General features: G+C 39.0%; 2 protein-coding genes and 1 long non-coding RNA gene across 3 annotated transcripts in view; 1 reads left to right on the top strand and 2 right to left on the bottom strand.

Moving 5' to 3' along the window:
- The window catches only part of LOC121642624, a 94,045-nt gene that overhangs the window by 34,832 nt on the left and 38,334 nt on the right, over positions 1-20,879 (bottom strand). Inside the window, exon 3 of the long non-coding RNA XR_006010929.1 lies at positions 7,016-7,069. This is a non-coding gene — a long non-coding RNA (uncharacterized LOC121642624). The remainder of the gene's footprint in view (positions 1-7,015; positions 7,070-20,879) is intronic.
- On the bottom strand, positions 38-4,688 carry zic6 (zic family member 6). Its single transcript, XM_041989398.1, has 2 exons — positions 2,921-4,688; positions 38-1,587 (listed from the first exon to the last, which is right to left on the bottom strand). The coding sequence occupies exons 1-2, from the start codon at positions 3,972-3,974 to the stop codon at positions 977-979; spliced, it is 1,665 nt and encodes a 554-aa protein (XP_041845332.1). The 5' UTR covers positions 3,975-4,688; the 3' UTR covers positions 38-976.
- zic3 (zic family member 3 heterotaxy 1 (odd-paired homolog, Drosophila)) lies at positions 11,346-16,504 on the top strand. The gene is made up of 3 exons (XM_041989399.1): positions 11,346-12,608; positions 13,311-13,474; positions 14,022-16,504. Exons 1-3 carry the CDS (start codon positions 11,618-11,620, stop codon positions 14,202-14,204), a joined length of 1,338 nt encoding a protein of 445 aa, XP_041845333.1. The 5' UTR covers positions 11,346-11,617; the 3' UTR covers positions 14,205-16,504.

Genomic DNA, 20,879 nt, shown 5'->3' with positions numbered 1-20,879 from the left:
AAAAATGAGTTGATGAGGGTTAACCACACATGTCTGATCAAAGAGAATATAGACACTTTAATAAAATATAGGGTACATAATTAATTATACAGTAGGCTTATGTACAGTGAAATTGTATTCTAATTAAACGATTAACCATTAACACGAACACTGTGGTTTACACTCACATTGGTCTTACTTTGCACAGAAATATGAAATAAACATATATTAAGAATACAAGAGTAGGAATCTTTAATGAAAATGGGGGAGTGTTGAACTTAATCAGAGGAAGAAGAAAAGAAAAAAAGAAAAAAAAAACTACGAACCTGCTGGTATTTTAATTACAGTCAAATCATGCTCCAGGCCCCACCAAGCAGGCTTGTTAGAGCTCAAATTTTAACTGAAGAAAAGATCTTCCAGATAATTATTCATCTTGCGACATACATAAGTCATGAATAACATTTCTATTCATCCCGACATACATTACACCTAGTTTACATTCAACAAAGATCCCTACAGTAAGGGCATACATTCAGCAAGACTTCTTTTTAAAAATTATTATAATTATTATTACTCATTTTCCAATAAAAGCTTCTACCCTCACAAAACTCAATAGGCAGAAAAAGATTTCCATACATATATATGTATATATGCATGTGTGTGTATATATCTATATATATGTATATATATATAGATATATATATATATAAACAATATTGTCAATATTGTCTGTCTTCAACAACAATTACGCAACACGGTAAACAACTGAGCATATACACTTTGTAACCTCTCCTGTGGCGCATTGGAGATGTACAGGCTACAAGCAGGAGGCAACCAAACAGGCCTCACAACACCTACAAAAGCCATAGGATGACTGAGAACGTTTTAAAAATATTTGATACAACATTCACAAAAGTACAGAGAAAGTTATATGATACAACATGAAAATAGGGACACACACATTTTTTTAAAGCTGCCCATGTGCCCCATCTGGATCTCAGAGGGACGATATGTTATTACACTGCTTTGGTGGGAATGAATCCACGCCGCTGTGGCATGTGTACCATCCATTAACAATACTTTTCTGAAAGGGAGAGGTGGAGGAGAAAGTCCGCGAGCTCTGGGCAAAAGTGTGACCTGTCTGGCCGCAGGGATACTGGGAGGATTGGGACCTGTAACTGCCTCTTTGTAGCAACAAAGGGTCCAAGAGGGTCTGTGACCTGTGTGTGGAGTAGTCCAAACTGCTGTCAAACGTGTGATGGAAACGTGACCTCGGGGTCGACTCGTCTCGACTCTCAGGGGAAAGGGGGACATCTTGAGTCGAACTGGGTGGCTGTGGGAGGCTGATCTGGGTTCCAGACCTGCCCTCTGCGACGTGACCTTCCTCATCAGGACGCCCGTCGCCGCTTTTGGTGACGTTGGTCTTGTTGCAGTGGAGCTTCATATGCTTTCGCAGGGAGCTTGGATGGGTGTAGCACTTGTCGCAGCCCCTGACCTTGCACATGTAGGGTTTATCGCTGGAGTGCACGTGAGAATGCTTCTTTCTGTCGCTGCTGTTCGCAAATCTCCGGTTGCAGCCCTCGAACTCACATTTAAAAGGTTTTTCACCTAAACGAGCAAAGAGAAAAATGACGGCGAGTTACGAGTTCTTGCAATCCTATGCATATTCTGTCCTGCCATATCAAGTACTTTTGATGCGTCATGAGTGTACACGCCACATGGTTATTTTACATCACATGAAACTCTAAAACTGAGAAGTAGGTAGGTTTACTCTTTCACAGCAGAGACGTCTGTCGGGCCTAATCGCACACACACACACACATTATATATATATATATATATATATATTAATGTCAACCTTTTAAGACAGATTGTTATTAATCTGTAAAACAAATAATTCTGAGCCATTGAAATAAAGCTCAAACTAGTTGTTGGAACTTTGATGCAATCCTCAACAAGTGAGCTGTTTATCTGTTTTAATCAACAATAATCTCGCTAAACACATTAACCCGCGACAACGGCAACAATTGCTTTAAAATTGCTTGTTAAGCATGGGAAGATTTATAGAAAACAAGATGTTAAGTGATCTTCTAAAACAATATTGCCTATCGGAGCTCAATGCACGTAACCTGGATACTGGACTCAAGTAAACCCTTTTTACTATTTGTTCATTTGTCCTTTTTCTAACACAAAATGACACAATTTCACAGTGTTTCGTTACATGTAACATGTAAACGTGATGAAGGCCCAATGTGGGGGGAAAAAAGGCAGTGAAATAATTCATCTCCCTTTTTTAAAAAAGTTATCAGTTTGTTTATATCCAAAGTAATCCCTTTACTCAACTTTTTTACTCCCTACTACATCATCATGACTGGATCACAGTATGATGTGCTGTAAGAGCTCCTGATCACAGGAGACGACTCCCTGGGAGGCTGAGGCAGCGTAACGGCTACGTCACAACTCCCCGGTGTCCCGACATTTATTTAATAATTTTACTGAATGAGATGAGGGAGGCACCCAAAGCACCAGGCCTGCTGACTACAAGTCGTTAGCAGCTGTCTTGATACTTCTCATCTATGGTTCCTGCACGTCTACACGTTTTTACTCCTGCAGACCCATTAAATAACGGGACGCAGCAAAAGCAGCATGAAAAGGCATTCACCCAAAATCTGGATATAAATATGGGCAGAAAACATACAAAAACATTATGATGCAACAACAACACTAATAATAATAATAATAATAATAAAAATAATAATAATAATAATAATAATAATAATAATAATAATAATAATAATAATAATAATGCATGTTGAATTTGTTTTAAAGGTCCACGCAGTTTAAAAAAATGTTCACTAATGTATTATTATTATTATTATTATTATTATTATTATTATTATTATTATTATTATTAAATGTTATATTACGATTATGAACTAACCTGTATGAGTCCTTTTGTGGATCTTCAGATTCTCTGATCTTGCAAAAACTTTCTCGCAACCGTGAAATGGGCAGGGAAATGGCTTTTCCCCTGTGTGGACTCTGACGTGGTTTACCAGCTTATATTTGGCTTTGAAAGGCTTCCTGTCTCTCGCACAATTCTCCCAGTGACACACGTATTCAGAGTGTTCTGGTCCTCCGACATGCTCCACTGTCACATGGGTGACAAGTTCATACATGGTCCCGAAGGCTCTGGAGCAAGGCAGCTTCCCAGCCCCCTCTTGGTCGTCAGTCCATTTGCACACCAGCTCATGCTTTACTGTTTGTTTAGAGCACCTGAGGAACGCGTCGCCTCCACGCTGAATCGCCATGTTCAGGGGTTTGTACAGACCCAGGAATTGTGTAACTATTTGCTGGCTGTTTCCCTTGGGGCTGATGGTTTGGCCGTAAGGGTGAGTCCGGGTGAGAAGGTCGCCAGGTAGACCCAACATCATCTGGCTGCCGAGGTCTCGAGAAGTGTCGGTAGAAGCATGGGCCTGCTCCTGATAACTTGTGAAGAAAGTATGGCTTCTGTTGTCTCTGCAGCCAGCAAAGTCACGATACCTTCCAATCCCGCCATGTTGGTTAGCTCTTGATGCCAGTTGATCAGTGACGGGTGGCATGCCGGCTCCAGAAAGATTGGCTCCAATGATAATGCCCCTAGGGCTGTGCTCTAACCGGTGGCTGGGGTATCCAGAGTCTGAGAAACTGGGAATCGAATGGTCAACATATGCACTGGACCTCGTCTCGGGGTAGTCTCGCAAATTGTGCGAGGGGCAGAGTTTTAAGGAACTGCCAGTGGGGTGTCCCATGTGCTCTCCTGCCAAAGGTGGCAGCACCACGCTGGGTTCAGTATTGCTCTCCCCGGGGTTGACGCAAGAGAGAGGGCAGCCACTAAACCTCGAAAGGCTTGTCATGTTTTGTTGTGAGTTTGGCTGTGAGTTTGCAAAATCAACCAATTCAGCACTCAGGATACACCCAGAAGTTCTGTTCCCATTTTCCTTGTTGTTTAGCATCTGTATGTGAAATTCTTGGCCGTGAACTTCGCAGAAGTAGGAAGCAGACTCAATTTCGTTAAAGTTGGTGTGAGTCCCATGCCGCTCACTTTGCCCTCTTGATTTGTGGCAATAACCGTGGTAGTAAAAATGCTTCGAAACAGGCCATGGTGCAATATAAAAGCACAGCAGGCAAACCTGCTTTTAAAAAGGGAGCTTTGGGATTGGTTGGAATGCGCTGTGATTGACAGGAGCTGGGTTTGTTTTAAAAGGGACACGCAGGCATTCACTGCACGACTCCGTTTTCAAATATCGCAGAGAAAATGCTTTGAAATGTGCCGCGATTCTACTCCCTAATATTGCTGCCTCTTTAACTTCAGGCGCCTTCTCATAAGACCTCCTTCTCCAAATCTCAGCTTAAGAAAAGAAATGTGCAGGTTAATGTCTAATGCTGATCATCTGCTAGAAGAAAATGATTAGATGCAGACATGAACAACTCATAACACAATCACAGACTTCACCGCCTTTTATTTCGCAGTAATCTTGCCAAAACAACTACCCCTGCTTTGCAAGAATAATAGAGACTGTCCCTTGTGCTTGTCCAGGCCAATTATTGTCAAGACGCTGAATTATGAGTGGAATGCAACTTTGAAAACATAAAAAGTTACATCTAGCAATGAATTCTTGTTTTGAGATCATTTACAATTCTAAAATGATTTTGCCCTATTTTTATATTAAATTAATATATGTCAATACAAAGTTCAAAGCATTTTTATATATAAAACATTACTGGGCTTATAGGCAAAATGCAATTATTAAATTTAATTTGTTGTACATTTTCAATGGGGCATGGAATTCTGAAAATCTCAAGTGCTCAGAAAATACTTTCATAAAGCAACAAGTAGGCTATGACATACAGGAACAGATTTTCTTAATTATTTCTCTGGGGAAAAAAAAGTTTAATAAAGACAGATTTTTTTTCTAAATGTGTCATATGAAAAAAAACAAAGCAAGATATACTGTTTATACCTCAGAGCCGAACTGTTTCAGGAAATATAGCTCATTTCTCATTAACTCCTTTAATAAATTAATAAATGATTCCAAAAACTATTCCAAACGTCCTGCGGGCTGACAAGATGTAAAAAGATGTTATGCAAAATGTACATCGTGTGAAACTTGACAAGAAACAGTGTGTCCGGCTATTGTAAGAAAGTCGTAAATATATATATATATATATATATATATATATATTTTTTTTTTTTTTTTTTTTTTTTTTTTTTTTTACTTGGGGTGCTGTGAGGACACGGAGCTCAGCTGCTCCAGTGGAGCCCATGTTTCTGCACGTCAGCTCACTTTGACGTGGTTCAGGCGCGATCATTGCACTTTCCTCCACCATGACCAGTTTAGTCAGATTCTTTCATCTGTTACTTTTATTTAAATCTACGCGCCGTGCCGTAGGCTCCGGGCTACAGCTTATGTGGGTTTAAGGTGAAACCGCCTTATTTCCAGAGACTGTTGCTGGAGGAGTTTTTTTTCTTCTTCTTCTTCTTCTTACTTCTTTACTTTTTCTTCGAAAATGAAAAAAGAAAACAAAAAGGGGAAGTAAAAAATAATAAATTTCCACTTTGTTATGCTGACGTCACTTGTTCTATAGGGATACACAAAGAGGAGCCCAATTGACATTAAGTACTACTACAAAATAGTACACAGGGCAAGAACTGGCCTTATTCTGTCATAATTGTAATGGACGCTGAGGTTTGTCAACCTTTAACCCAATGTAGTTCCGAAATTGATTGAGGTCAGGCCAATAAGGCCAATAAATTAAGTTTCTATTCTGTTGTGCACTTCGTAAAAAGGACTGACAGACTTGATGACCCAATGTCTTCCTCTGCTACAGAAGAAAAATGGGAATATTAGAAAAAACTGCTCTATTATGGTTTTAGATACGCTGATATGAGGTTGTTTAGGTTCACGTTTGCATTAAGAGTTAGCAAGTGTGGGTAGCCTACTATTTTTAACACCCGCTCATTAAATTGGGATATTTTAGATACTGCTGAAGGGGTTAAACCATTTTATGACAATGATACTTAAGTGTGCTTAAATGTTTAAATGAACCAAAAATGTGTGTATGGTTTAATAAGATTTTGGTCTGATGATTATGATTAGTTTGCTTATTTGTTGAGAAGTTTAGGAAAAATAATTAATAAATGCAAACAAAGATGCATTTAAAAATCAACCAAAATGAATTACTGATTTTAATCAGTAAAAATTTGTTTTTTAAATTTCCAAAATAGATTTAACGAAATTTGAATTTCATGGGATTAAAGGCAGGATTTAGAAGCTATTTTCAAGTGATAACCAAATTAGGAAAATAACAGCAAAGACCTATTAACAAGTTGTTTTGTTTTGTTTTTGTTTTTTTGTTTTGTTTTGTTTTGTTTTTTTTTGTTTTTTTTGTTTGTTTTTTGTTATTTTATTTGCGGAGGACTAAGAATTGTTACAGCCTGTCTGTGATTTTTATTAAAACACGCAAATCTCATGAAAACCTATCATTTTTAATGTGGAGATTCTTAGGCTGTACACACCTTAAGATGATATATTTATAGCTTAACTTTTTTTTTCTCTCAATTTAACATTGGATATGTCTTCAGGCTCTGTAGTGTCACGAGTGTGGTCATTTATATTGGTTCTTTGAGAATTTAGACAAAATCCCAGTGACAGCTGGACAGAAATGATCACTCTCAGCAATCAAAACATTCATGTCAGGGAACACAACTAGCACCCACAAGATCTTGGGCACTCTTACTATGCACCAAACTAATCCCAAACATGTCATGCACAGACAAACATGGAATTCAAGTCAAATGTCAGATAAAAGATCAGACCTGAAGTACAACACCCTGCAGCACAGTGGCCTAAAAATCAACATACACAGCACATATACCTTAACCTCAGAAGGTGATAAGTGCAGTGCTTTTAGAACTTAATACTATTTACGCAGCCACAACAAACATAGAAATATATAAGTTTACATACATGCTTATTTGAAACAAGCTACTCACATTCCAAGAATCACCAGAACTTATGCTTGCCGATTATTGCCATGGCCATAGGATCTTGAAAGAAGAAGAAGAAAAAAAAAACAATTAAGAGAGGGCAAAATTATTTCCTCAAACTCTAAATTTAAATGTCTAATCTTTTGTCATGTTTGGCACAAATTGTGTATGTTTACACAGTTGCATGCACCAGTGTGGAGTCTGATGAGGTATTACAATTGATGAGGGATGGCAGTGCACAGTCTTGCCATCACTTTATGAAATTTAGATGAATTAACAGGTTTGGGATGGGTCCATTTGGGGACAGATGCTCCAGTAAATCACAGCAAGAAGTCAATTAGCTCTCTCCATCAGCCACATGAAGGCAAATTCCAAGTGCAGTCACTCAAGGCCCAACTGACATATAATTTATGAATGTATATACATTGTTCTAAATATTACTGCAGTGTTAACTGTTGAGAATGAGGCAAATAATCAATGATAAAATATTTCTCCAACAGGAAAACACAAATACACAGAGTGCAAATAACACTTCTTGTGTCGGCGCCATAAAGTCAGACATTACATTGGAAAATTCCATATAAAACAGTTAATGTCTTGATATTAGTCGTCTTCAGCTGCTACACTGCACAGAAAACTGACTTCTACAAGGCTGCATGTGTGTTTTAAAATACAATACAGAAAATAAAAAATGCTATCTGAACCCGCAACATTTTGGAAGTATAGAATCGCGTAGAAAAGCATTAGCTGAATTACTGAAAATATTTTGAGAAAATTAAATCTGTACAAGACAATGGTTCAAGTGACCAGAACTTGATCCTTTCTGCCTCCGTGTGCACCGAAGAATTTTTGGGAGTAAAAAAAGCAAAACAAAGAATGGATCCCATTCAGAAAATAATAATAATTTTCTAATTAAGTTGGGGAGCATGTACTTTGTGTGGTTTGAGGTGCCGCTTTAATTAATGGTAAATCATACTATTTTATTTATCTTAATGACCATTTAAAGAAATAAAATCACAGTATTTCTTGTGTAACTGCCTTCGGGACACTGTATATTTTCTGTTTTTAAAATAAAAAAACACATACAGTGACATAAATGCATTTCATAATTTTATTCATAATAGTTTAGAATAATTTTAGTCATAATAGGCTATGGTCTTGTTTATGAAGGCAGTTTATTTCACTTTTGTCTGGTCATTATGGAGTTAACATCAAGTCCACAAACTTGTAGCACCATTTCTTGAGCCAGCAAAGCAGAGTGTGAGCTACAGGCCACACAACATGGACTAAAGAAATTGCTCAACTTTGCTGCCAGAGAAAAGATGAAATAGAAATATTTAAAATAAATAAATAAAGTTCTTAGAGGCCACTTTGTTCATATATATAAAAAAACTAATCAACAAACCTCCATGCCTTTTAACAAACTTAGAAGCTAAATAACCTCCATGTTGCTGATTCTACCACCTCTAGTTAGAATAAACATATAAATGTCAGATGTTTACCATGTAGGCTGATGGTTATGCTCTGCTCTTTTCCAGCAATGTGGGCCTACTGCTAGAGAGGTATGAACACTAAAATATTCTCAAATTTAAAAAGGTGATGCGCATGCTCTGTGCGAGGTAGATTATGTTATAACCAATGAGCTTTCCAAACGCCCAATGAGGTAATCCCAGCATAGATGACTAAATAACCAAATTATACTTACCGCAGTCCTACAGAATAACCTGCTGAAATTTCATCACGTTGCATTACGGCTGTGCTCAAATCAATCACTGGAATCACTGGCTTTTTAAACTGAGCCTGGCTTTTAAATGGAAAGAAAATCTTGACTTAAACTAATCGTTTGCATGCAAATGTCTTTTTATCCAATTAAAATTAATATCTGTAAATATTTCAATTTAATTTATAAACTAGAGTGATGGTTAAATTTATTTGGTAAATTAAACTAAATTAAATTAGATACACGAGGAAAAAAAAAGGGAAAAAATAAAGACAAGGAAATGGTGTGAGGGCTAGTGATTTATATTTTAGGGGGAAAAACATTTGGCCAGAATGTCTTTAGGTCTATAAAGTTGTATATAATCTTCTTCTAAAAAGTTACTTTATAGGGGGGAAAGGCACAACGTGTTGCTCTCGTCAGGTCACGCGAATATAAAATACCAAAGATATACACATACTCACTAAAAAAATTTAAAAAATAAGCAAATAGAAACAAAGAAAATAAGAAACAGAGATTTAAAAAAAGACATATTGTTGTATGGCTGGCGTTGTTTAGATGATAACATAAACTATTTTTTAAGTGTTTGAAGTCCCTTTCCACGTTTGAGGAGTTAATTAATCATCCAATAAATGCCACCGTGCCAAAAAATATCAGCAGTCGTTATAAGTTTAACTCTAAAGCAATAGTTGCTTTACATTTGGCTTCGTTGATAACAGCTCCCCCCTTTTTCCCAGCCAGAGCTCGGTGCCGCTGCTTGCTCTGTCGATCACAAACATTTGTGACTCACCTAAACCCTGTCACTTCATCATTTGGTAATATGGCTGTAAATACACAGCACATTTATTTAAGTGGCACGTGGAGCATTCAACGTTTCAACAAGCCAGTAAAATAAAGAGGGAATACAGGAAAATTTAACAGGCTGCTTGTCAGTTGCGAAGTTCACAAAAGGTCGCCATAAATCTGCATGCGCGCATATGTGTGCATATAGGCAACGTGTTTTTCAGTGATCTTGGTAAAACCGTGTACACGCGCGTGTTGTGTGCTGTTAGAGAAGATGGAGTGTGTGAGAGTGGAAGAGGGGAGTAAACTGCGAGGCTATGCCTTCGTGGTGAGACGGAGTGGGGAGGGAGAGGCGCTTACACACACACACACACACACATAAACACACGCACAGAAGGAGAGCGCAGCTCACGGAGAAAAAAAAGATTAAGTGAATCTCATTCGTCATTTTCCTCACGAGAAGTTATTGAGGTTGTGTCAGGGAAAAAAGCGCAAGTGTTATACTAATATGCAAGATGCTTATAAAAAAGAGGTATGTGGGTCCTTACAACAATTAAATTAACATATGAGTAACAGGCCTAAACATAGAGCAGCTTTGGTTCACGCTAAATCCCTTGCAACCTCCGGAGGCTAAATATTCAACTGTAGATTTCCAAACTTCTATAGCATGCAATTCCCAAAGGCCTCTAACTCTTTCTAAAAAAAAAAATAAATAAATAAAAGCAGAGACGGCGCATAAGTAAGCAAACTCACCTTTTCAATCTATAACTCTTTCTCGGTGAAATGTTCTGAGAGTGAATGCGGTAGGATGAGGGCGACAGCAGAATGAAGGATTGATTTGAGTTTTTTCTTTTCTTTTCTTTTTTTCTGGGGTCCAGATCCCCCTAAAATAAAGAATGTGAGCTCCTTCCTGGGACAGATTGAGGGGGGAAGGATGTGAAAGGCTTGGAGTTAAAAAGCGCCGCTTGAAGCACTCACCGCGTCTCTGAACTTGATCAGATTTTATGTGTCCTGCAGCGAGTCAGCGGCAACCCTGTGAAACTTGCTCAATGGCACGAAATTTTTGGCTAAGCGGAAAGCAAATTCTCAGGACATTACAATCACTGCCATCTTTCTTTATGTCTTTTATTCTTCTGTTTTACACCTAAAGCTTTTGTATAATAATAATAATAATAATAATAATAATAATAATAATAATAATAATTGGAACTGCGCCAAGTACATTCAAGTTTCCTGTTAATAAGCTAAACTGGTCAGATGAAGGAAATAAATAACACATAAGTCCATAAAAAGTCAGATAGATAGATAGATAGATAGATAGATAGATAGATAGATAGATAGATAGATAGATAGATAGATAGATAGATAGATAGATAGATAGATCTATTTATTGAACTGAATCGGTTTTACACGTCTGAGTTTAAACGTCTCAGAATAAGGCCACTAACACCAACAAGTCGGTGTAATTAGTTTACCAAAAGTTTCAGGTGAAAAACTGCCTGCCCAGCTTGTAGTTGATTTCATTCATAAAAGTGTTTCAGAGTTTGTTGAGCACTATAAGCTAGAACTCGTGTAAGGCTGCATAAGACGAGCGCTCCACGAAACACATGTAGGATCGCTGGCGTGTTCCGTTATACCTGCAAAATAATGCCCGTAAGAACCAATCAAATGAAACCAACGAGACGACCTGCCATCTTCAATCCCAAACTATGCCAATCACGAGAAATCCAGCCAATTAACACCACTCTTGGCAGTCACGTGTTAGAGGGGTAGCCGAGCGCGGATTGGTTGCCGTAGCTCTGCCTCCTGAGTTCATTTATGTTCTGGGAGTGAGTGATTGACTTTATCAGTCCAAGGACATCATCCGCCTGGTAAGGGGGGGAAGTTTGATCCTCTTTCTCACGGATCGCAGTCAACGGGAGTTTTTTACTTCCAACTCTGTACGTAGGATTTTCCCCACTTTTGGCTTGGTTTGTGTTTTTTATTTTCGGATTTTTCGCACAACGTAGTATATCTCGGCGCAGTGTCTGCAGCGCGCGCACTCCGCTAAACTGGATTTTAATTTTATTTTCTGTTTTCTTCCCGACTCCTAAGTTTTCTTCAAGCTCATGACTATGCTTCTTGATAGCGGTCCGCAGTTTGCATCGTTAGGAGTGGGGGGTTTTGGGACACCACGGCATCATGAATTAGGCAACAGAGACCCTAGTCTGGGACTGAATCCCTTCTCTGATTCCTCTCACTCCGCCGCTTTTAAAATCAGCCCCGTGGCTCACGATATCGCTTCCAGTCAGACATCAGCCTTTACTCCGCAAGCTACTGGATATGCAGCTGCTCTGGGACATTCTCACGGCGGGCAGGTGGGCTCATATGGCGGGGGAGCATTCAACTCAACACGGGACTTTCTCTTCCGAAACCGGGGTGTTGGAGAGGCCACAGCGCCAAGCGCCCAGCATGGGATCTTTGCATCATCGGCGGGGAGCCTGCACGGACCGCCCGGGATCACCGATAACCCTGGACATTTGTTGTTTCCAGGACTTCATGACCAGGGAGTGAGCCACACTTCATCGAGTGGACACGTAGTAAACAGCCAAATGCATCTTGGCTTACGCGGGGACATTTTCGGAAGACCAGATCCGTATCGTCCGGTGGCAAGCCCTCGGACGGACCCCTACGGGGCTCAGCTTCACAACTACAACCACCCCATCAATATGAACATGGGAATGAATGTGCCGACACACCACGGTCCAGGGGCCTTTTTCAGATATATGAGGCAACCGATTAAACAAGAATTGTCCTGCAAATGGATAGACGAGAACCAGATGAACAGACCCAAAAAGACTTGCGACAGGACTTTCAGCACCATGCACGAGATGGTCACGCATGTGTCCATGGAGCACGTCGGCGGCCCCGAGCAGAGCAACCACGTCTGTTTCTGGGAGGACTGTCCGAGAGAGGGGAAATCTTTTAAGGCCAAGTACAAACTCGTCAACCACATTCGTGTGCACACGGGCGAGAAACCGTTCCCATGCCCCTTCCCCGGATGTGGGAAAATATTCGCCAGGTCGGAAAATTTGAAAATCCACAAAAGAACGCATACAGGTAAGACACATCATAACGGCAAATAAAATACAAGAAGATTTTCTGAATAGGAAGTGTGTGTTACACATAGTTTCAGAATGTTCTAAATGGCGTTGCTGTTGTGTACAAAAAAAAAAGAATTGCTAAGTTAAGGCGTTTCAGACGTTTTAAAAAATCCCAAATTTGTTGTTAGTGTAGATTTGGGGAATTATTCTGAAATAAACTGATGATTTAGAGAAGGTTCAGACATGCATAGACAACATCCTGTTAAACAACGTAGCTGTTAATCCTCGTTAATTCTTGTAGCTTTGAGCTGAGAAGTTTGGTGTGATACTTGCTTGTGAAAGTTTTAGTGCTATTAGGCAGACAACAACTGATCAGTTTTGGGCCGTGTTATCATCCTCGCTGTTGCATGGTATCCTGTTGATTCAGTGTTTACTATACAGGACCAGAGACATACAGCAGGTCAGTAGTTGCATGAAGGAGCAGGCCTCTTGCATAAATAAAGCCTGACAGAGCAACGTGGAGTAGTGGAGCTAAATTCATGGCCCCCCTTCCTCCCTCCCTCCCCCAACACCTCTCGATTAATGTAGGTTACTCTGTTATTTAATCGTCTGGAGACATTTGCATGTCTTAGCTCGGGATTTTTTAGGTGGTGTTACAACGGGGAGTTTGTTTGTGCGGACCATTTGGGTAATTCACGGTGTGTATTTAATCCTACAGGTGAGAAGCCGTTTAAGTGTGAATTTGATGGCTGCGACAGACGCTTCGCCAACAGCAGCGACAGGAAAAAGCACATGCATGTGCACACATCAGACAAGCCATACATCTGCAAAGTGTGCGACAAGTCATACACACACCCCAGCTCTCTCAGGAAACACATGAAGGTAATTAACGTCTTCATTACTCCTTAAACACATTAACACACACACACACACACACACACCACCCCCTCCTTCTCCTCCCTTCTCTGCTACAGACAGGGACCATCACAACTTCAGGCATTTCTTAAGATCTTATAGCAATACCATGCAGCAAAAAAGAAATGGATAAAAAAAAAGAAAAAAAACGTTTGCATGTGTAAACAAATGTAGGCTATGACGCCAATTAGTAGGCTTGAAAATTTTAAATCTCAGTTGCATTAAGCAGCAAAACTTAACTTTCATAATTCTACTTTTTCTCATTCTTTGAAAGTATAGTAGATTGTTGTATTTTAATTTAAAAAAATAAAGTATTTGAGCAAATCTATAGGCTATTGATAACATTGTGCAAGTCAGTCTATGTTAAGTTTGCTGTGTTTACAATCAAAGGTCCACAGTTAGTATATATATTTGCTGCATTTATAAAGCGCATTGTTGGATATTGTGTGTCAGTATAAGTAATTCACTATTTCGGTGCCGTTCGTCTTTTTTTTTTTTTTTTTTTTTTTTTTAGGTACACGAGTCCCAAGGTTCAGAGTCATCTCCAGCAGCAAGCTCTGGATACGAGTCATCCACACCGCCAGTACTGGTCTCAGCCAGCGCCGAGGACCCGACAAAAACACCACCGTCAACCGTACAAAACACGTCTGGCCACAGCGAAGGACTGGCACCCAACTTTAATGAATGGTACGTTTGAAGAACAACAAACCCTCTTTCATTGTGGACCATGAGGATGAGGATAATCGAGGAGTAAACCTCAAAAAAGCGAAAGAAACAGATAAACTATTCCGTGTCACTTCACACACATACCAACACACGCGCAACACACACAAATGGGATTGGAAGAACAACAGCAACAACGGGAGATGAGAGCAAAAGCCAGCAGCAAGCAGGCCACGTCAGTTCTCAGGATCACAAAAAAAATTGACTTTTATTCCACAGTTTTGAAGAAATAAAAAAAAAATCACAAAGTCAAACGTAAATAAAACGTACTTTCTCAGTATAAATAAATGTTTTTTTATCTTTTAGTTTACAGATTTCAGAAAATTTGTTTTATTTTTCATTTTATGTATTTTCTCAAATTTTTATTTAAAAAAATAAATAAAAAAGGAAGATTATTTCACGCTGTTTTATATTAAGGTGACGCGCTACTGTCGCCTCTTCAATTGATTGTTGAAACTTCAGTCTTAAGAAACGTGCCAAAGTCTTTGTCATGAACTTGAACACAGAAAAAAAATCATAAATAAATATTATACTCGTGAATGTATTTCCTTGTTTGATGGGGTCGAATCTGTTGTCAACGTCCGTTTTTCAGGTGGAGACATGTGGTATTAGGTTACGATTGTTACCGTTGAATATAACGTTGCCTTTTGTTAATACCGTTGTAAATACATATCCATGATGCCATATTTATCAATTTGTAATTTAATTATGGGTATAAGTTCTGAAACTTAAATGATATTTATGGAAATGTTTTCTAACAAGAACTGTACAGTTTTTGGTCATAACCAGCTTAACAATGAACAAATCATAAACTCTAATGCTCCAACATCGCGATTGTATCCTTCTGTTTTCTCTTTTTAACCAATAGGCCTACATGTGTCTTATTTGGATCACAAAAAAACATCTATATGAATATTATGGGATTTGTCTATATATAATGCAGATATTTCCGTCACTTTTATTTCCTTTATGAGACCATTGACATGTATAAAATCAATGACTGTGTAGACCTGAGTTCAGTTGAGCGGAGAAGCTATAAAACGATTCTGTTGATATCTTTACTTTTGGTCAAATTTAAACTTTTTGTGTATCTTACTTTTATAGAATCAGAAATAGATGTCAATTCTTGGCATAAACTTCAGGAGCAGAGAGAGAGGGAAAAGAAAAGAAAAGAAAAGAAAAGAAAAGAAAAGAAAAAAGGGAAGGAAACCCACCAGCCCATTGCAATCCTAAACAGGTCTTAGACGAGTGTGCGAAGTTCATGATTTCCAAATTAAGGCGACAGTATTTTCAGTTTTTTTTTGTTTTTTTTTTTGTTTTTTTGACTGATGGGTCAAGCGCCCGAACTTCTGCGCCTGGTATGGCAATCTTCATAGTTCCAGCAATGTCTTTGTGCAAGTAGCCTATGTTTAAATGTGTGCATCGGCAACAATGGAACTGTCACAACAACAGTATCTTCAAAAATAAAAAAAGTTTTTTGTCTGTCAGCTTGCATTGTTTTAAATGTAATTCTTCTGTGAAACTAAGCGTGTTATTTGTTGTGGTGTTGCATATAGAGCAGTTTTATTACACATTTGCTTGTTTTGTGTGAATAACTTGTCAAGATGACATTTTTTGTGTTTAACAAAATTTAGTGGAAGGAATTCTAAATCTATGTGGGATGGGTGGAGAATACGTTCAGTGGCGAAAAAGAGTTACAGCATTGCATTTGTAACCTATTCTCAAGAATTAAATATTATGCATACACAAAGTATATTGTACTCATATGAGAACAATTTCAGACCACCAGCACTACTTTTAAAATAAAATGTAAAAAAAAAACGGTACCTCTTGACAGTGATATATGAAATAAGTTTATTTAAATAATTTAAGGAATATATGTTTTATATGCTATTTTCTATACCTTAATTTAAAAAGAAGTACATTTTCTTATTCTAACCACCTTTCTGCCCCATGTCCAGAGGTCAGAGGAAAATATCTGATGTATAAACACAGCTAGAATGTGATGTTGTAACACTTTCTAGGAGAAATGGGTCACACTACGAGTTATTCCTGAAGAGCAAAACTGTTTTACTGATGAACTGTGTCACTGTGCCACATCGAGGCAAACCATGTTACAACAGCAGGCATATGCGTTAGCCTATTTAGCTACCAGAGTCAGACGTTCCTTGTACTTTTTAGGCTACTGTATGTTGGTTGATTTGTTTTACCAACTATTTATGAAAAATGTGAACGGAAATTTTGATTGACATTAAAAAACATTATGAAAAGCGATTTTCGGACTGCCACGTGGATTATTATCACTACTTTTTTATACACTCTGCATGTAGCAGACACTGTTTCCCATGCTTTTTGCATCAGACTAGTAGGAGTCACTTGAACTTGACAGTGATTAAGACGCCATCTTAGTATCTTAGCTGTGTGTGTGTGCATGTGTGCGCGTGTGTATCTTGAGAAAGAATACTTGGGGAGCATGTAAGAGAACTAGTAGGTAAGAGGTTCATAATATATAGTCCATTAACAGAAAAACTTTCACATATGTTTTCTTCTTTTTTAATTGAGCAGTTATGAGTCGTAACAATAATCCTATGAAAAAAATCCTAACGTGCAGACTGGAAGACGGGCAGCTGAGGACATTGCGTGACCGTAAGAGTGGAGTTGGATGCGTTGCCAAATGTGTGGCAGTGCTACTGCATTTCCCACTAGCCGATTAACTAGGCACCGCTACATAAAAACAAGCAAAGAAGTTACCACACATCAGTGGGTGCCGTAATAAGCATTTAGGGGCGAAAGAAAAGAAAAAAATTCAACCTGATTCACAAGCAAGAGTTCATGTACAAGACTGAAATTTCAAACGTTATAAAGAATCGTTTGCATTGTGTTTTATTGCAACTTTTTCTAATGAGATGCAAGGTTTCAAAGAAAATGTGTCAAGTGGGCTGTAAGACAGATGTGAAAAAAATTTGTTTGTTTTTCCTTCGAGTTATAGCCTACTATTTCACCAGTCCATAATATCCTTTAACTATGAACAGATTTAGATGTACTGACTCAAATTCTGTTTTTGATTCTTTTGCGCAAGCGCACCCCTTGTACTCCGTTTGATTTAATTTCTTTTCACCCCCTCCCTCTCTCACCCCATTCCTGCCTCCCTCCTCTCTGCCTCCCTCCCTTCCCGGGTCGTCTAGTCGCACATTTCAAGTTCCTCCTCTCAGACAACGTGACGTCAAATAACAGAGACCCGGTTTTTCTCCAGAACACGGTACTGAGCTCACATGGAAGCTGCACTTTTTATGCACGCATTTTGGGAAGTGTTTGCCAAAGAGGTGGCTGCGCTTTGACCGCGGCAGCAGGTGATTATCATAAGGGGGAGGAGGCAGGATGTGATAAGGAAATAAATCAAACCTTAACACGTTTATATTGTATCGCAACTCATCTTTTTACCATTGTACACCAGGCTGATGTGGATTTAGGGAACAGATGGGTCACTCAGGTGCAATTCTGTACTTAATATAAAGAATGCGAGTGCAGCACATGGATGAAAACAAATACCAGTCGTTTGTAGATTAGATGGGGGAACAGAGCATGCGATTCAATGCATGGGGAAAACAGAGGGAAAGAACATGAAAGGCTCCTTTCTGGTGGATTCTCAATGGCTTAAAAAGCATCGACGGTCACGTGGATGCAGCTGTGTTACGACTAGCGGCTGTATCACAATGTCTGCAGAAGAGTGAATTAGCGCTCACTCATGTCAAGTTAGCAAATGGACTGGGCTGCAGTGTGTGGACACTGAGGATGGCAGCTGAGTGTTTATAGAGTCTGTTTGAGATCTGCGCCTACGGGGGGGAGGGGGGGGGGGGGGGGGGGGGGGGGGGGCCTTCACTGTACACGAAAAAAATAGAACTGAGAAGCACTTCTGCACGCACCTTCCGCTAAAGTTTAATATAGGATTGATTGGTCAGCCCCAACCCTTACCTTCCTCCTCTTCTCAGTCGCAAAGTATTTGCTGCTTTAAGCGGGAGAGCGCGCTCTAAGAGGATAAACTGACACAAGCAAGTACCCAGCCTTTTGTCACGCAACGGAGGCTGTAATCTTAACACACCCAGCGGCTAATTTATCATAACTTACTAATTATTGAACGCATCATAGTCTGAGCAGACTTCATCTCAGTGAATTCAAAAGTAATCGGATGTGCACAGACTATAGTTAGTGATGCAGGTCTGTTTGTATACATTTGAGGTTTTTATCCTGCACTTAACGAGGGATTTATGAGCTTTGTAGTGAGTGAGGTTGTGTTTGGTTGTGCTCAAAGGCACTTTAGGTCGTCCCTTGATCTGAACCTGAGACATTTTGCGTAGAGGACGCATCTACGCGTGTGACTGATCCAGCCAATATATTTAGTCTCTCTCATTATTACTTAGTCGCCAAAATGAAGCACAGTGAACTAATTTAGTCATCTAATATTGTGAAATGGAGGGTTTTATCTTTGCACATACTGCAACAAAACAAGTTAACATAGCTGATTTTACAGGTTGTGTTTTTAATCAGTGTATTAAGCCTGCGTGAGAAACTGGAATAATTTGCCTCTAAACGAACTAATTAGGCATAAATTAGATGGATTTGTAACATCATAAAGCGAAATATGGCTTTATAAACAAATAACTGCATATCTGATCATCAACCGAAGGCTTCCATTTGCGCGGAAGTTGTTGCCAATTATCGATGCTTATTTCACCTCCAGCAGGGTGTTGAATATGCATTCACAAAGTACCTTAATCCACGGTGTGTGTCTTTATATCTAGGTATATTGTGGCTTTTGTGATGCAAACTGATTAACATAATGGCTTTGTGTTTGAGTTCAATTATTCTTCAATTGACTCCGAAGGGACATTTACATATCCAGTCGTGATACTGTAGCCTGCAGGCATTTTTGCCGACGAGGAGATGAGGGGAAAGTTGAAAATTTTCCGAAATTATCAGAAGTTGCTTATTGAACTGGGTTTCTACCAAGACATGTGAACACTTTAGACTTCAGGAAGCCTAGAGAGAACAGCCTATAGAGCACTTTTTTCGACCCTTTACCACAAATAGTCCCAAATACATAATACAAAGGCACACGGGGTTAATTACTATCAGGTTGATGATTAACTGTTTCATTCTATTATTCACTTCCCAAACATCAACCTTTCAAATAACAGGTCTTTATGCTGCGAGCGGAAAGACAATCTATTAGTAGGATGTCCAACAGGAGACACCAGCAATTCCCCAACATCTGGCGGGGTGTCAGAAACTTGATGAATTCCTTATCAGAGCGAGCGCGGGATTCAACGCTAATAGGTCCCCGGGGTAAGCGCCCTCACAAACGCTCATTCAGCAAAGCAGATGTTCAGCAATTGTGCTTTGCGTTTGCCTTTTGACATAATATTTTCAGCACTTTTAAGAAGTGGCGACTGTGTAAATGAGCAACTGATTTCTTTTTTAATGACCCTGAACGCTGCGGTGGTGATGCTCACTAACACAAACGGGCGCAAATAACAGGAACTCCCCATGAGGAAGAGAGAGGGCAGTTTTATGAATCACTGAGCAGCGCATTATTGGAAAATGTTATAATATGCTGATGTTGAAAATATCAGACAACGCGAGCCCCTAACTTTCACCACCTGCCATTAAATCGTTAATTAAAGCCACAGATAAGCCTTAACCAAGCACTTGGCCATTATATATCCATCAGGTAAAAAAAAAAAAAAAAAAAGAATTTGTTTCAGCTCACATGAATAGCGTGATTCAGCACTTCCACCAAACGTTTTACCTGACAACTCCAGGGGGGCGGGGGAGGAATTACAGGACTGGTTTGCTCTCCCCTGAGGGTGAAGCGGACACAAATGCTCACATATTCATGGCTTTTTCTACATAAAAAAAAGACACAATGTTAGCTAATGTCCTCCTTCTCCAAAGACAATGAATGAAAATCGAAAGGTGCCTTTTCATTTATTTAAAGGATCCATTATTCAATTTTAGTGGTGATTTTATAGCGCGAAGCTCCGCGTGCTGAAAGTTGGCAACTGAAACAGACTGAAGGGGATTCACATTTTGACACATGTGCATCCCCACATGTGCATAGATAGATAGATAGATAGATAGATAGATAGATAGATAGATAGATAGATAGATAGATAGATAGATAGATAGATAGATAGATAGATAGATAGATAGATAGATAGATAGATAGATAGATAGATAGATAGATAGATAGATAGATAGATAGATAGATAGATAGGAAAAAAAAACATGCAGGCCTATCACCCAGAGTAACAAAAGTAGCTTATATCTTTTTCACAATTCAGATTTGTGCCCTAGAAATGCCAATCAATGCAGAAAAAAGGCCAACCCTGGTTGCATAACGTCTGCACAATCTTTAATCCGTTATATGCATGAACCAGGGATAGCACTATGAATAACAATCTGCTTGATCCTGCCACAGCCTCAGCATGTGTGTATGTAACTCCTGGCATCAGACAGAGAGGAAGAGACAATAAAAGATAGTCACTCTTTTTTAGTTTTTTTTTTTTTTTTCCTTTTTTTTTCTTTTCTTTTCTTTTTCTTAAACTTACCATTCAGGCAGGTGGTGGAGACTGACTTGTTTTCTTTTTAT

The sequence above is a fragment of the Melanotaenia boesemani genome, chromosome 7 (genome assembly GCF_017639745.1).
Source record: "Melanotaenia boesemani isolate fMelBoe1 chromosome 7, fMelBoe1.pri, whole genome shotgun sequence".
Classification (NCBI taxonomy): domain Eukaryota; kingdom Metazoa; phylum Chordata; class Actinopteri; order Atheriniformes; family Melanotaeniidae; genus Melanotaenia; species Melanotaenia boesemani.
Note: the sequence above shows the minus strand (reverse complement) of the source record. Positions and strands in the feature narration are given on the sequence as shown.